At 44.1% G+C, this 17,769-nt stretch overlaps 1 protein-coding gene across 2 annotated transcripts in view; it reads right to left on the reverse strand.

Moving 5' to 3' along the window:
• si:dkey-233k19.3 (dynein axonemal heavy chain 11) overlaps nt 1-17,769 on the reverse strand; it is a 73,952-nt gene that overhangs the window by 20,700 nt on the left and 35,483 nt on the right. For both annotated transcript variants that reach the window (XM_064348051.1, XM_064348061.1), the window contains 15 exons: nt 17,569-17,671; nt 16,299-16,538; nt 15,842-16,003; nt 15,369-15,562; nt 14,872-15,034; nt 13,368-13,491; nt 12,744-12,886; nt 10,634-10,795; nt 6,959-7,192; nt 5,468-5,614; nt 4,884-4,997; nt 3,446-3,589; nt 2,751-2,933; nt 2,441-2,542; nt 1,338-1,472 (listed from right to left, as the gene is read on the reverse strand). In XM_064348051.1, the coding sequence (XP_064204121.1) occupies nt 1,338-1,472; nt 2,441-2,542; nt 2,751-2,933; nt 3,446-3,589; nt 4,884-4,997; nt 5,468-5,614; nt 6,959-7,192; nt 10,634-10,795; nt 12,744-12,886; nt 13,368-13,491; nt 14,872-15,034; nt 15,369-15,562; nt 15,842-16,003; nt 16,299-16,538; nt 17,569-17,671 (2,350 nt within the window). The remainder of the gene's footprint in view (nt 1-1,337; nt 1,473-2,440; nt 2,543-2,750; nt 2,934-3,445; nt 3,590-4,883; nt 4,998-5,467; nt 5,615-6,958; nt 7,193-10,633; nt 10,796-12,743; nt 12,887-13,367; nt 13,492-14,871; nt 15,035-15,368; nt 15,563-15,841; nt 16,004-16,298; nt 16,539-17,568; nt 17,672-17,769) is intronic.

A 17,769-nucleotide genomic window follows, 5' to 3' on the forward strand; every position in this document is an offset into this window, starting at 1 on the left:
ATAAATTCTCAGACAGTTAAAAATCACTATCATTTTATCCTAATGCATTATGGATTGCCTGTAATACCACTCAGTCTGGGGTGAACCGTTTTTAATTTCCAACAGCTGTTGTGGCTTTGAAGTAAGTTAATAATTAAATATAGACTGTCTGATTTATTAGTCTAAACACCACTGCTTCCAGGTCAATGGCAGAGAGACAATATCATTTGTCTTGATATGTTTAAAAGCCATGCTTTCCCATCCTAATCATATTAATTTTGTTGAATAAGAAAGTTGGATGTTTAAAATAGAACCGCTAAAAGAAATATTACACTCATTTTATTTTCAGATTATCAACAGAAAGGTTTTGGGGGATTTCAAACATCTACAAGTAATGTATGGCAGCAGAAAGTGAGAGTAACATTGAAATGGAAAAACACACTTTTGTTTTTCAGAATTAAGATGAGACATTAATCGTTATGCATGTAGCATTTAAAAATAGCTTAAAACACTGTTTCCTCTCATTCATATCTAATGTCTAAAAACATTTCACTGAAACAAGCGTGCTGAAGTAATGCCTTGTATTCAGCATTTAATCAAATACTGTGGGCCCATTCAGAATATTTAATGTCTAAATAAAGAGAAAATTATATTTAGTAGTGTTGAATAATATATTTTTCTAGCCATGCGTAAGTAGATTGATTTACTGAAAATCTGAAGAACATCAGTTTAAATCAAATTCTCTTTGAGAATTTACACTTCAATATTTGAGAGGTATAGTTTGGGTTTGACTTGATAAGAGAGGTGGGCACACCCCAGAATAAAAAGCACTGGATGTTAGGGTTATCCTAGATTAAAAATATTTCTGTCTAAAGATCCAGGTCTGGCAGCCACAAATACAAGTTCAGCAACTGCTTCATTCAAATGCTGTCAAAGCAATAGAAAGCACCCAGTGTGGAAAGCGGTTCTTCTGAAACACTGTCCCCGCCTCCCTCCCCAGCCCTCCTCTCAGAGCCTTGAGCAGTTGGTGTGATTGTGAGCTTGACATGTACATCCTCCAGCTGGGCCTTGTCCACCTGCTTTTCTCGCTCAGTGGGATGGTCGCTACGGTCCACTCCTTCCTTCCCGTCGCTCCTTCTGGCTGGTCAACCAGATCAGCATGCCCCCCTCCTCCCTCCCCCCACTTTCCTACAGATCCTGGCCTTCTCTCATCTTCTCATCTCCGTGACCCCATGTCCTCATCCGGCCCATTGAGCGGATCAGCGATGCGGTTCTCTCACCCCCACCCCCACCCTTCCACATGCTCCCCCCACCGCTTCCTAGATCACCCCCCAGCCCCCTCCCCACCTCCAGCGTACCTCCAGGCCCTTGACCAGTCGGTTGGCCAGCTGGATGGTGCGGTTCGTGCGTGTCACTTCCTCCTGGCAGCGCACCTTCTCTGCCGCCGCCTTCTCGAACTGTGCCGTGAGACCCCGGAGGTTCACGTCCAGATCCTGCACACAGCCAGAGAGAACCCAGTTCAGCCCAGCTCAGACCGCAGGACTCAGCCACTATCGCTTAAACAGAAAGAGTGAGGCCGACATTCCTGAATGCCATCATTTATATAAGCATAAATTAAATAAATGACCACGTTCAGGAGTTCCTCAGTCTTTTTAGACTGTATTCGACTGGCTTTCAACACCCATTGAAGAGTTGAACACATCTATTTAGCTATCTGTTCATTCAGTATATGGACATCTCAACGAATAGAAACTCTTAACAGCACTGTAATGAAAAAAACAGCATTATTTAAAATAAGATGTATACTATATAATAAGTGTATACTCGAGAGTGATGCTTTGCTGTTGCATATTTAAACAGTGTGTTGTGTTACTACATGCTCACACATGTAAGATTATCCACTCAAGTCTCAAACACTAGCACATAAACCATGCCTGCTGCCCAGATACTGTAGTTTCGGTCAACTGATCACAAGTACAATGCAGGTTATAAGCATAAGCGACAACTCGTCACCACTGATGGGCATAGTACTCAATTATAGAATAGCGGGCGGGAGTGGGTGATTAAGAACTATTCCAAACAAGGAGACTTGATTAACAATATAATAGGCTTTCCTGGCCAGGGAACTGGAACATTCAACCCCGTATTGATGGGCAGACCGGTTGCTTCAGGGAGGCTAGACACTGATAAAATCACATTATTTTGAATATCCAATTTTTCCCGCCTCAGAAAACAATGCATGAAAAAAGGTATTTAAAGACATTCACTCCTGATAATAGGGTTCAGACTAACTCCACTGAATCCAGAATACATTTCCTGACAACCACCTTTCCTGCAAATAAACATCATTTTCATCAAGTTCGGGAGGACTTCCTCTTTCTTCTTCCACACAGGAACACTTTACTGCACTGTGCTACTTCGGCCAGTGATCCGGGAGAACAGAGCAGGGGGCTGTACTCACGTGCACTTTCTTCCGGATGGTAAGGAGCTTCGCTGTGGCTGTTTCCAGATCAGTGTTAGCCTGAGACAGAGCCTGTCTCTTCGGCGCAACATCACAGTAAACCTACCGGTCAGAAAACAGCAGTGTATGTTAAACAAGCCAAATGTGCAAGAAAACATAACATTTACATGGCTAAAACCAATGCAGCTTTCATAACAACAGACCAAAGTTATTTTTTTTTACTTATTAGGCTAGTGTGATATAATAGACAGGGCCATTGCCATTACCTTAGCCTGTCGTTTTAATGTTAACTGCCTCGGCATGGGCTCACCTCATAGTATCGGACGATGTTGATTATCCAGGCGCAGAGCCCGGCTGCAGCGAAGGACTTTGTGCGGACGAAGTCCGGGTGGAACTCCGGCTTGCTCAGGTACTGCTCCCTCAGCACGTTCATGGACGTCTCGGGAATGTGCTCTTTGTTGTAAGTCACCAGGGTTTGCAGGAAGTCATCCACCTGAGGTGGGTGAAGGCAGGAGGTTAAAAAACACAGAGATTTATGTCTGCTAACGATGAACAGTATTATCTTATGCAATACCTTACTGGACTAAGAAAACCTCAGTTACAGGTTAAATAAAATCAATATGTAATGTAATAAGTGAACATGAACAGATGACTGAGTACAGTTTTTTTTGCTATAAGGAAGCTTGAGATTGAACTAAATATTGAACAAAGATTGTTCAAATTAAAACAAAACAGAAAACAATTACATTTTGTCCCCCTTAGAATATTCCCCACATTATTTTCCAGTATTTCTATCTATCTATAACTTTGCTAGACATAACGGCTGTCATGACTCTGTTATAAGATCAAAGAGCAGCGCTCGGATGAAGACTGCAGCTCTGAGCAGGATTGACGGGGAGGCTAGAGGGCGAGTGGGCGGACCGTGCGCGGTTAGCGGGTCAGGGTCCTTTTGGGAGAGGAGACAGGTGTCAGTCAGGGCGCTGTGATGCTGTGGTGACAGGCTACCTTGCCCATGAAGGCTCGGGCCGCCCTCCAGCCGCGGTCTTTGGGAACCCGCCCGTTTGGGGCCAGCAGCACCATGACAGCAGCCGCCACGTTGCTGACCGCCAGCGGGGGATTGGGAAAGGTCTTCAGCTCCGTCAGGTTCACCTTCAGAGGAAGTACGAGTGTTAGCCTGGGCCTCAATGCACATGCGCTCAGATCAATTTAATCAAAGCACTAGATACGATATGGGCCAGATGTTAGGAATGACATCAGCGCTCACTCATTTTGTTCAGTGGCTGTGAGGGAGTACTGATGCAGTACTTCTTATTGGCAAAGCTTTCGTTGTGAGCTCAAATACTGGAAGGGGCAACTCTTGCTCCTTGATAATGGTATTACACCACCATTTCATCAGTAAATATATCTTGTATAAAAATCAGAAGAAACAAATACACAATGTTCGAGTATGGGTAAAGGTGCTTGTACCTAGTGCATTTGTAGACATCATCCGTCATTATCACCATGTTTACATGCTCGTCATGACCAGTGATTCTAGCAACATAATTTTATTGAGCGGCGGTCAGTGGTCAAGAATACGTTCCATTCATCAGTCATCCTGACTGAAGATCAATTTGAGAAAGAAATGTAGACTTTGATTGTACATCTTCTGGCATATGAACAAAAGTTATTGGTGAATTGAAGGCAATACCTCTCATAATTGCAATGACAACAGTTACATAAACACACGCACAATAGCATTAATGTTTTCACTAAAATGAAATGAATGAAATTAAACTGATTGCTTAACAATTGTATAAAATTCAGCATCAGGTTGTGGTCACTTTCACACCACAACCTGTTATACAGTATAGCATGCCGTCTTAGGCTGGTAAGCCTACACAAATATTATAACCCACAGTATTTGAGTAATTTGCTTGCACTCAGAACAGGGGATATTGTAGCTCTCTGAAACCATAGCAAGTGTTCTAAGAAATTACACAGAAAATTCATTTAACGGGCATCAAAAATTCCATCCAAAAAAGTCACAGAAACTGGGGAAAAGCCACTGCTACATTTTTATAATACACTGGATTATGCTTTAATGCGACTCAGGCAACAATACAGGTACAGACATAACTGCAAACAGTTCAGCAATCCTTGGATACATATATTTATAATGTTACCTAAAAGCTTACACTAGCCTGGATACTTATTCCAGTGGATACATTAAGAATATAATTGATCCGTGAGCTGAATACATACATGATGAAGAGTACTGAATGCAGTACATGATTTTGAGCAAAACATTTACATTCTGGAACATTAGTTCAGTATGGAATCAAAGAAGTGCATCTGTATGGCAGAGAGCAGACACCGTTTAGCGGAATTCACACAAAGTGACCAATCAGAAGCAGCCTGCATGGCAGTGACCTGAGCGAGGACAGCAGGAGTGGTGGAGTACCTTGTTGAGCGTGTCCAGTGCTGAGGTGGCCGCCTCTAAAGCAGGCTCCGCCTTGGCCAGGTCTGTCTCACAGTCCCTCTGCTTCACTGACACCTCTGCCTGGATGGCTGCAACCTGTCACCATAGCAACCAATCAGGCTGTACAGTTGAGCAATATTTTATATCACGCATCAGCTGGGATTCATAGAGGGTGCACTGCCTTTAAACAGTCTACATGGACTTCAGAACTGGGCCATGTCGAGAAAAAGTCAATTTCATTACAGTAACAGCCCAGGATGGTATTTAGTTTGATACACCATCATTTAAAAATCTACCAGTATCTAGGACTACTGACGCTGATCATTTAAAAACGAATAATAATTTTATTTTTCCATTCGTCATCTTCAGTTGGATGTAAAGAGAACACAACAGGTGAACAGCCTAGATGCAATTAAAGTTATTTAACATAAATATGTAAATAAACTGTATAATTAATATTTTATTTGTATAACCACTGTAGCAACTATTGTACAAGTATCAAAAATGACCGGCAAAACAAGGCAGAATCATGCTATCCTCAGCCTGTAGATGCCTCCAGAGCTGACCTTCTGCTCCTCAGTGTCAGCGATGCGTCTCTTCTGACTGACTTTCTCTGTTTGAAGCCCGATCTTGGTCAGCAGAGCTTCAGTGTCTCGGTTCTTCAGGTTCAGCTCCACTTCCTGTGAGCTCAGCTTCACTTTCAGTTCCTCCACCTGGGGCAGGCAGACACTGTTAAAGATGCACTTTTCTGGGATGTAATGACACACCATCAACCTCACCGTAGAATGACCAATCTCACCTAAACTGGTTCTAGGCCAGTTTAGGTGAGCGCAGACGAGCATGAGTGCCCTCTGTGTGGCCAGCTGACTGCTTAATTCCCACTCTGCGCTCTGCCAGCTGAGTTACCATGGATACCACGCCAGAGGATGGCACAGCTGAGGCAGCTGGCACAGGCAGATGAATGGCATCCTATGAAACAGAGGAGTGGCTATTTATCAGACTGAACCCCTCCCTCTGTGAGTGTCACAGAGCACTGCTGTGCTTCAGATTCGGGACAGGCTGTAGGGTGATGCACTGCACAGTGCATAAGTGCCCTATCCGAAGCAGCAACTGATCCAGTGACTATGGGCTTTCTTTTCTTTTTATGTAGTTTAAAGATGCTGCTTGATGTTCCATGCTTTGGGATTCCTCATGAAAAGCATTCTCAGAATTGACTTACCAATTGAGTTTTACCAACTATAGACTGTTATAATGTACTATTATTATTATTATTATTATTATTATTACTTAAGACCTTACTCAATTAGAGTATGCGTTACATTGCAGCGTTTATCAGAAGCTCTTATCCAGCGCAAGTTAAACAGATTACATTTTTACACACATTTATACAGCTGGAAATGTTTTACCAATTCAGTATGAGCACCTTGCTCAAAGGTACAACACCAGCACCCCACCTGGTAATCAAACTGACAAAGTGTGAGTCACGAACCCAGTTCCCTCACCATTATATTACACCGCCACAACACTGCCAGGCTGCGAAACAAAAAGGACTAAAATGTTGAGTGGGTGCTTTTTACAGTCATTAATCAGCCTGTTCAGTAGGCTAGAATGTGAACGTTGACTCTCATGGAGAGAATGCTGTGATTTTGACAGACATAATGCATTAACAGGACATCTAAGGGTAGGGACTTTGACTTACTGAGACAGTTCTGTTGTCAATACATGGACCAGTACAAGGAACACCTAAACACTAATCACTAAATCAACTCCACTTACAAATTATGCTGCCTCTCCACACCTTATTTAAATTCTACACATCCACTCTAATTAAACCGGTCTTCGGTGCATTTCCCCACATCGTGAAAATTAAAATTTGTCACTGTCTCAGGCCACTCAAACAGAGGAACTGCAGTCCCCGCCACATCCTGCAAAAATGATCATAATTATCACTGTCCACAGACACAGGCATAAGTAGGGGGATCAGCTCCCGTTCTTACACTGTGCGTAACTGCGCTCCAAGCACAGTTCACTGAGCTCTGTGCGTGGCGCTGCCGTACCTGCGAGGCGGTGGTCTGCAGCTTCTGCAGGCCGCTCAGGACTCTCTCCATCTTGCGGCCCAGCTCCGTCCGCCGCCTCCCCAGGAGGTTCCCGTACAGGGTGATTTGCTGGAGGAAGCTCTTGGGGGTGGTGTAATTGTGCCTCCTCTCATTGCGGCGGTATTTCTCACTCGCCCGGTTGACGCTGGTGTGAACGTGGGCCATGAAGAGACTGATGGATTCCTGGACGCGGGGCTGTAAAAAAGCAGGAGGGCCCGCCGCGCCCGGCGGGATTGAGTGGAGTTTAACGTCCGCGGCTGATGGGGCCTGAAATATTATCTTCATAAATTCTGAATTCATCTACAAGTTTTGCCATTTCGCTCGGCCGGCCTCGACTTACTCAATCTGAAATTTAGGTGCTGCTCCCAGAAATGATTGGGCTTTGAAACCACTGTGAAAATAATGCGTTTTGAGCCCCTGACATGCAGATTGTAAAGCAGGGCCACTGTTTACATTATCCTCCACGTCCTCCAACTTTCTCCCCTCTCCCCGCCGACGCCGCCGCACTCCTAATGGTTATTTATCGTGTGATGCTCAAGTAGCAGGCAGTTTAATTAATCACAGCCTGCCCGAGATCAATTAATACAAACACAAATGAGCTACAAATGCGGCTAGCAAACCCGAACGTAATTTACCAAAAAGAAAAAAAAAAAAGAAAAAAGAAGGAATGCTCTCTGCAGCGTGGGCGAAAATCGTTATTAATTAAGATCTGACATAATAGTTCATGATGGCACGCGTGTCCATTTGCGAGGCCGGCGCTGCTCCTTCATTGATTTGTGCCGAAAACTCTGATTATTAATAAAATGTTTAAGTTTGATAATTAAACCCGCTGACAGGTGCAGAATCCATACACGCTTTTTCATCAGACGAAAGCAGGCTGGCTGAGGCACTGGCAGAGCGTCTCATTAACTCTTCAGAAAGGTCTCCGCTGCCCTTCCAGCACGGGCTGTCTGCTGTCCATTATAGATTTCCCTGGAATGCGTTCTCCTCAAATTTCATATGCCCTTTTCCAATAAGTCATACATCAAAATTGTGTACATTAGAAAAGCAGAAAAATCAACATTTCCATGTCAACACATTCATATGGGTCAGGTGCAATTACTCATGCTCCTTCACACTTCAATGTGACACCCATAACTGTTTCCACTGGATGACTCCGACACTAACTGCGTCTGGGAGCACATCACTACAGGCTTTCTGGGGAAAATGCTCTTGTTTGGAATATTTATATATATTAATATTTGGAGCTGGGTGTCTATTGCAGAGGTTACACAAAACTAGGCTTCTAGCTTCTAAGGGTGCAGGTTAAATTCCCAGGTGGGATACTGATGTTGTACCTTTGGGCAAGTTGCTTGTTTACATATAATACATTTGAGCTGCACAAATGGATTATATGTATACAATATGTAAAGAAGCTGTTCTGAATGTAACTTTCTAACACTGTGTAAGAGCATCTGCAAAATTCCTAAAATAGAATGTAATCTGTATTACAAAATAGTAATGGTCTACTGAATCAGTACCTCCCTAACACACGGTTTGCCGTCAACCATGTATTACATTCTGCAATAATTACTTATTTCATATGGAATTTATGATAAAATACAATTTACTTAATTCAATTTGATTCACACTGTTTCTGTCGATTTCAATGCTTTAATCTTTTGAAGTTGCATTAACTACAAAACTAAGTCCAAAAAGGACATGACATAGCAGTTTGGCTGAATCTCCCATATTATATATCTGTCCAGAGCACACAGTTTAAAACCACACGTCTTCTCTAACCACTGACCTTTCAAACAAGTCCTAAAGTAACCTTTTCCACCTGACCCTCTAACTTGGACTTCCACAAGGGCAGTAACTGGCCAGAGGTCAAAGCTAGGAGTCATCAAACTCTAGCAGACAAGGGGATTCATTCAGACAGGCAGCAGCTGGTCGTGTGTCACAAGGCCCCGGAGATCCCCCCCTCCCCTCCCCTGCCGCCCCCAGAGCCACACCCCCAACCTGTCACTTCTCCTCAGAGAAGGTCACCGCCAGCAGACGGCACTTCCTGACTCAAACAGCTGTGTCACCTTAGAGGGTCACCGTACCATTATTAATTCTTCTCGCCTCATTGGCATAAATGATCCTGGTCACTGATCGTTCCACCGCTAAGGGGAAGACAATAACACGCGCACGGTCCTGTCCTGTCACCACAGTCACTGTGCATCTAATTACCCATTAGTCTCTTTGTTAGTGCGCAGCTAATCATGAGGAATCTATTGAAAAGTTAATACATCTGCACTCCAGTAATTAGAAGATGTTAATTAAAAGTGTAACTGGAGGCAAAGACTTCAACAAATCAAGTCTCATTACAGACAAATGTAAAATTTTAATATTCTTTTAAGCAATATGCATCTGTTACACTTGAGAAAGTGTGGGAAGAACAAAAAATGTACTCTCAATTATTGAACCAAACACAAACAAATCAAATATAGTGCAAATATTGACCAAGAAGCCAACCAATTAGAACCATTTCGCATTTACCAGCAGCATATTAATTCAGCTCTGTATACACTGTGCCTAATGTGAAAGCATTTTTTTAAAAATTCTAGGCCTGTTGCGGAGAGGTGGATTGGCGTATTATTCCGTAGCAAACCTCCTGAGCAGGATGCACGGGTGTCCACACTCCTCAGTGCAAATGTTTAGTATCACCTGATCCTTAAAACTACAGAAGCAATGATGTAGCTGTGAAACACAGTCCTGTAGTTCCACTCTCTCTACACGGATTTATGAAAATAATCTTAAAACATTCTGTATCAGAGAAAATAGGTAACTGCAAGAACCTTTGCTATGGGTTATGTTTTACATTATTCATTTATATAATTACAAAGACATGCACTTGCACACTGTTGCTGGCAGAAATAGCAGCCATGTCACCTTTTAGCCCTCTCATGTCAAACCCCTAATCTCCTGAGAAAACTCAGCCGCTGCTGGAAGAGACCTTTCCGGGCCAGTAGGGGGCCCTCTTCCCCCTGGACCAAATAGAGATAAAGATCCCATTGCACTTACAGAACGAGTAGTCTTAACCCCGGTGTTCCCAAAATACTGGCTCTCCACACAAGGGTGCCAAAACATGGGTGTCCAAAAACAATTAAAAACATGTTTTTTTAAAAAATACACCATCATTTCAAATAGTTTTGAAATGTGTCATTTTATTTGTAACACTGACCTGTTAGCCCTCAGCAGAGACTTACTGTTAAAAAAGAGTGAGGGGATCAAAGATCAAAGACCAGTGGCCTGCAAACACCCCTTTTTTCCACCCCTTCCCATACATTAAACTGGTTTATCCCTGGAAAGGAGCATTATTCCTATAACACTGGGTTTTTATCCGCCCACAAAAAATGTATTTTTCTTACACGAGCAGTGAACAGATGCTGAACCATTGTGAAAGAACACATTCCTCACATTTCTTTTACTGAAAAGGCAGCATGCAAGCACACCATGTGAAAGCTCCCTTAAAAGGAAGGAAGAGGAAGACACTAGAAGGAGAAAGGTAAAACACAGGAAGAGGAGAGAAGAGAGAGGCAGGAGAGTGAAAGAAAAGGAAAGAGTAATGAGAGGAAGTGTGTGGGGGCGAGTGGCAGAAGCAGGTCTCACCTCAATGCCCTCGATCTCCTGTATGAACCTACGGCTGACAGACTGCAGGGCCTCAGGGGGCCACTGGTGGAACCAGTCGATGGCCGTGCAGTTAACCAGGGCCGGGAAGTGACGGGCCCTGACACGCAGAGCGCTGCCTACGGGAGACAAGCACAGCACCACCTGGGGAGCAGGACACACGGAGCAGGGCTTCAGACACGGGCCCCATCTTCAGCAGCCTGAGCAACAACGCTGCCACTTCACACCAACCCATTCCCACACACACACTCACACACACACACACACACTCACACACACACACACAAACCCGTTCACGTACGTACTTACACGCACACATGCACACACACACACACACACACCAACCCATTCCCACACACACACTCACACACACACACACACTCACACACACACACACACACACAAACCCATTCACGTGCGTACTTACACGCACACATACGCACACATGCACACACACACTCACACACACACACACAAACCCATTCACTTACGTACTTACACGCACACATACGCACACATGCACACACACACACACACACACACATACAAACCCATTCACGTACGTACTTACACGCACACATACGCACACATGCACACACACACACACACACACACACGCACACACACACAAACCCATTCACATACGTACTTACACGCACACATACGCACACATGCACACACACACACACACACACACACACACAAACCCATTCCCACACACACACTCACACACACACAATATCATGCACACACACACACATACACACATAAACCCACACATGCATGCGTACACACGCACACACACATATGCGCACACACACACAGACACACAAACACATGCACACACACACAGAAAGCCTCACTCCCCCTGTGTTCACTTCCTTACTGTGGGGCTCTGACATGTCCAGATGGAGAGAGTGCCACTGGCCGGATTTACACATCAGCTGGGATCTGTTGGACCCCAAGATTATCCCTCTTCCGCCAAACTCCCTCTACCTTGCTCACTGATGCAGACTAACATGCCATCAGCAGTGTAATGTGGGTATTTAATCATCCCTCTGTAATGGCCCTTCCTTATCTCCAGTATCCAAACCAAATGTGTAACAGTCCACCTTCATAAAATTGCAAAGCAAACACATTTGGCAGATTCTGGATTTTTCCTTTGCCCCATAGGGTACAGTGCTTTTCACTTTTCATTTTGCGGGTGGCCTCGTATTGGGCTATCAAAATGAGAGATATGGAAGTTTTGTTCATGGGTGTAATATGATCCAGGCCCTGTCTGGCACTCTTTCCCCATAGTCAATGCTTCCACGGTGCGCCCCACCTTCCCTTGTACCGGCCCCTTCTCTTCATGCCGCACACTACAGCACTGGACTGACTGACACAGATAACACAACCAGGCTCATCTTCAAAGAAAAGGATGAGTGCCGGTATTTAAGACAGCATTTATGCTTCCTGAAGTGAAGCTCACTTCCTGGGCACAATCATCTCACTAAAACACTATCAGTCATGTCGCAACATTCTGATGAAGCTGAGATAATGATGTAAGATTTCTTCACTAATCACTGCAGTGTCCCTCCAGCAAGGGGCACTACATACTCATGAGTCACTCACAAAGCCCCTTTCACTTCCCCTTTCCCCCTCTCCCCTCCCTCTCTTCTTCCCTTCCTTCTATCTTTTCTCTCTCAGCCAGCTCTCGCACTCAGCAGATATTTAAGGTCCTTGCTGCTTGCAGACTTGAATGATTCTTTTGAGTGATCATGCATTATGATATAGCTTGGCCTTGCACAGGCCGCCTGAGGTATTGGGCTCTATGTTAACTCATAATATTTTACTCTTTATTTTATCTGGAGGATTGCCAACTGGCTCTCAAGGACATTAGATTTTTATTCTTGTTTAAGCAATACCCAACACCTACAACACATAAGGCTCTGTTCCACGCACCCCTCAATCAGCTCAAATTTACAAAAGGACAACAGATGAGTCTACATAAAATATGAATATGAAAATGTTCAACATAAAATGACTTTTACAAATCAGAACTTAAAGGATCAGTCCTGTTTAATGTAGTCTTTTGAACTGTGGGCCAGACCTTGAGCTGCTGACGGACGCGGTCGATGAAGAACCTCCAGCAGTGCTCCCTGCTGTGCAACAGCCCCAGGCCTCGCATCTCAGCCTGGACCACAGCCACAATGCTGTCCACCTCCTCCTCAGCAAACAGGTCCGGGATCTCACCTGAACAAGCAGGTAAACGTAACAAAAATAAAACCGTGTGTACAGTGATTAACAAAAAGTTTGTTTAAAGTCCTTCGAGGCCATTAAAGCATTGGTTAACGCTGATGTTAAACCACAAACTGGTGGATAAACACTCACCTTCAATAACGGATTAGATTTTTTAAACCGTGGCCATTCATGTAAAGAGAATGGCCGAAGAGTATAAAACTATCACGGCTGTGACATTAGCTTCTGGTATGAAATCAATTGTTAGTTTATTTGGTGTTAGAGACCTTGTTTAGCATGATATAGCTAATTTTGCATAACACTATCATGGCAGTGACATTAGCTTCTGGTGTGAGATGAATTGTTAGTTTATTTGGTGTTGGAGTCCTTGTTTATGTAGTTTTTTTGGGGTCGATGATTTGTGAGAACTCTGACAGGACGTCCCAGCAGTTTGAGGGCTAGGAGCTTGATGGGACTTTGCCTACAGAGGTCGTACCTGAGGCCAGTAAGTCATTGATGAGCACCAGGAAGCGCTCGTCCGGGATCTGAGCATCGGTTAGAAGCAGGACGGTAGGCAGGTTCTTCACACCAGTCTTCATGTAAAGTCCAGCAAGGTCCACCTGAGAACAACCAGAAAACTGTCTCACACCCACCTGAACCGTAAGACCATGTTTTTGTTTTAACATCACTGATTTTCTGTACCCTTGTGCATTTGTATTGGTGTGTGCTGCTTTCTTGGTCAGGGTCCCCTTGAAAAAGTGATGACAATGGGGCTGAATAAATAATGGCTAAATAAAAATTCACCATAAGATCTAACACATTCAGCAGAAAGCGATTTAATTAATTAGCATATAGCCCTAAAAATACCAGCATAATTCAAATGTACTTTTTAAAAATTCTGATTAAAAACCTCTTTAATGTTTTAACAGGGAAAATAACAGTGAACAAACATAATGTCTCCCAACAACACATCTGGACTCATACTTTGTTCTTGCACAACTGAAGCTTACAGTATTACCCATTCACAAAGGAAAGTCCTCTGTACAATTATTCATTGAACAAAATAATTTTTCATTGAACTTCAGAAGCCAGATCAGTCAACAGAGTAAAGAACAGTACACTGAGCTTCCATTCAGCAGCACTGTGGTTAACCACAACTTGAGCCTTTACAGCATCCGTGTGAAATTACAGGATCTGCCACATTAATCAGGTATTGAAATATATTCCTGAGGTCTTAAATGGGATCTGACAATTATCCCCTCTACAGTCAGTAAAGAGGTGAACAGAACTGAATCAGATCAATATTCCGCCAGGAGCCCGGAGGCTATTGATCCTGGGCACGTTGGCTAAAAGAAACCTTGATCCTTTTTAATTAATCACCGACCCGTGGGATTTATCCTCCCTGCCGCAGAGTATTTAAAGACGCAGCTTACAACGTGGGCAGGCTCAGGAAGATCAAAGCAATCAACATATAGATGGGCAATCATCGCTGCCGTTTGGCTTTGTCCTTAAGACAAGCGAAGCGTGTATTAAATCCTTTCAATTATTTGGACTTGGACAGCACCAGATGGGACTGGGATGGGGTAGGTAATAGTCACTGTTTTGGGAAAGTTGGTAGGTGGCTGGTTTGGGACAGGTAACAGGTAAAAGGTTTGGGACAGGTAGCAGATAACTGGTTTGGGACAGGTAACAGGTAACTGGTTTGGGACAGGGAGTAGGTAGCTGGTTTGGGACAGGCAGCAGGTAACTGGTTTGGGACAGGTGGTAGGTGGCTGGTTTGGGACAGGGAGCAGGTAACTGGTTTGGGACAGGGAGCAGGTAACTGGTTTGGGACAGGGAGCAGGTAGATGGTTTGGGACAGGGAGCAGGTAGCTGGTTTGGGACAGGGAGCAGGTAACTGGTTTGGGACAGGGAGCAGGTAGCTGGTTTGGGACAGGGAGCAGGTAACTGGTTAGGGACAGGCAGCAGGTAGCTGGTTTGGGATCAGTGGTGGTGGTCACCTTCAGGTCCTGGATCCCATAGCCCTTGCGCAGGGTGATCTGGAACACGTGGAGGGAGGACAGATGGGCGGCGAGCCGGGTCAGGCTCTGCTTGCCACTGCCTCCCACCCCCACCAGCAGGCCGTAGCCCTGGGACGCCTCCAAGATCCGGCTGATCCTACAGCTGCCATCAACATCCCAACAGCACAAAATCTACAAAATCTACTACAGGATTACTTCATCACCAGTTATATACAGTTATAATGTATTATTATTTTTATTATTATCATCATCATCAATAATGAACTGCTCCCTATGGCCATTCTCTGAATTGCGCCTGTCTCATCAAACTAAATGCCATTGATTAATTTTCATAGAAGTTTTCACAACGCCAGCAATTATAACCCAAACAAAAAAAATCACACCCCAATAGCCAGATTTAGTTAAGTCAACTATGTAATTTGAACATTTTCTTCCGGGGTTTAATTTCCCAACAGATATATTTGAAGGCCACTTACACGTGCTGCATGGCATCCTCGAACAGCACCAGGTTCATGGCTGCATTCAGCTCGTTGTAGCTCTCTAGCGCCTCCTCCAGGATTGTCCGGAGTGCATCCCATTTTGTCACTGGCATGTAGCGGGACTCCTCCCCACCCCGGCTGAAGTGGCAGTATATGAGGGGCTGCTGAAAAAGGATATGGTCCTCCACCCCCTGCAAACACACACACACATTCTCTGATCCCTGGCAGATAGGCATGGGAGGGCTTTCACAACAGAGTGTAATTGAGTTGTCTGTACTGTCATATATCCACACTAATTCTGGACCACAGTGATACAGCAATTACTTTCAGATGTCAGGTGGGTGGCTGGGTGAATCCCAGCTGGGTACCAAGCCAACAGGAACAGGGTCAGAACAGGGTCAGAACTGTATCAGAGCAAGGCTGATTCATGCAGACGTCTCCCACAGACACTGCACCTCTGTGCACTGTACCTCAAAGTGCTTGCGTGCAGCATCCATCTGCAGCTTGTGGAAGAGCCTGTGGTCCCTCGGCTCCACCAGCTTGTCTGAGTACACCCTGCTGGTCTCGTGCAGCCAGAGCTGCACCAGGTCAGTGTCCTGTCTCGGACACTCCACAGTGGAGAAGAGGAGGCCCTGCACAGACAGCAGAGAATCATCACAGCCTAGAAAATGGACTCCAAATACTGTCAGAAGCAGCAGGCTTGAATATTGGGTAGGGTGCTGCTGCTCTACTTTTAGGCAGTGTTCTGAGCCTGAATGGATTCAGGAAATATACACAATGAATAACATGCATAAGTGTAAATTGTGTAAATGGGATAAGTGCATACGCAAATAAGGCAATATATAATCAAACAGCACAACATAGTGAGCATCACACTTCTTCAGGCATCATCCTCATCCTCGACTCGATCTGTGTTGCAGACCTCACCTGGAAAATGTTGGAGAGGTCACGGAGGTTGAATATGTAGTGAAACTTCACAGCCGTGGGCAAGAAGTTGTGGACCATCCTGTGGTGGAGCCAGATGGAGGCTGAGACCACAGCGTCGGCCATTCGGAGGACCCCGGGGCTGAAAGGCTGCTGCTGGAGGTGGAACGCAAGGATCTTACTGTAGATGGAGTCCAGGGCCTCTGAAGAAGGGAAGTTCACTGCAAAAACAGAGAAATGTCTCTGTGGAGACAGGGGACAATCTTACTGCGGTGCAAAAACAACACAGCAACCATTACTGAGACGTCAGCTCTGATCAGCATGAACCTCAAAGAGATGCTGCATCTGAATTAAAGCTACATGGATCTGCCACATGGTGCTCCGCTCAGATGAAAAACTAAATTCACAAATCTCATTTTGAACGAAACTGTTTTTTAAGAATGACAGTTATTCTACTAGATTGCCAACTGAAACATAAATAAATTTCACTCATGTAATTTTATGACCTGGCAGCAATCACACAGAAACATTAACAAGACTATTCCTTCACGGTTTAATGATGAGCTCAAACCAGCCTTGCCAGGTCACATAAATTTTTGGTCTCCCCTCCCTGTCTCACTTGTCTTAACATTCAACGAGGCCACAAGGAATTGGGTAGGCTTCCCAGGAGAATTAACAGGTTTCAAACTAAAACAAGTGTTTATTTAGTTATATTATTCGTTCATATTTATATTAAATTGAAAAGTAAAGATATGTGGATATTAAATATGTGCAATTATCAAAATAATTCTAACCAACCAAGTACTTTATTATTGTGTGCACAGCACTTAAAGGGGAACTTACATAAAATTTGGTGAAAGGATCTGCTCACTGATATCATGGTAAAACGACATGGCAGTTGCAACATAACAATCTTTAACATATCTATCACCCTTCCTGAAAAAGCATGGATGACACATTTCATGTCTCAGGGGCAGTGATACCAACTCTCAATATTGTAGTGAGAGGCAAATTTTTTATCGTTGTAAACAACAACCACTCTGAATCATTTTTTTTTACCTTCCAACAGTGGAGTGATGAATAAAATATAATCGGTGAATTAGGGTGACTTCCCCTTTACTCAGCATTTAAATAGGAATGGTTCTGTCTTATGGGTTTTCATGACGTGGGTAATTCCTACAACGGGCATAGTACCAAGCAGCTTGCATTGTACCATAAAGGGTTGGTGCTACGTGTTAGTTAAGAGTGAAAAAGTCTACAATTCCCCCACTACCTGCAGTCTGGGGTTGACGGTGAAGCTCCCAGCAGTTGGGTTCATACAAGCCACGTACTGACAGTTGTGAATTTCTTTGAGTGACAGCTTCTGTCTGTCATACCTTGGAGAAAAAGTAAAATCAGTTCAAAGCTTGTTTTATCTTCAGAGTGCCTATCTTCCACATGAAACACAGGATACTTATTTTCAAAGTAAAGTCAC

Source organism: Anguilla rostrata, chromosome 1 (genome assembly GCF_018555375.3).
Source record: "Anguilla rostrata isolate EN2019 chromosome 1, ASM1855537v3, whole genome shotgun sequence".
NCBI lineage: Eukaryota > Metazoa > Chordata > Actinopteri > Anguilliformes > Anguillidae > Anguilla > Anguilla rostrata.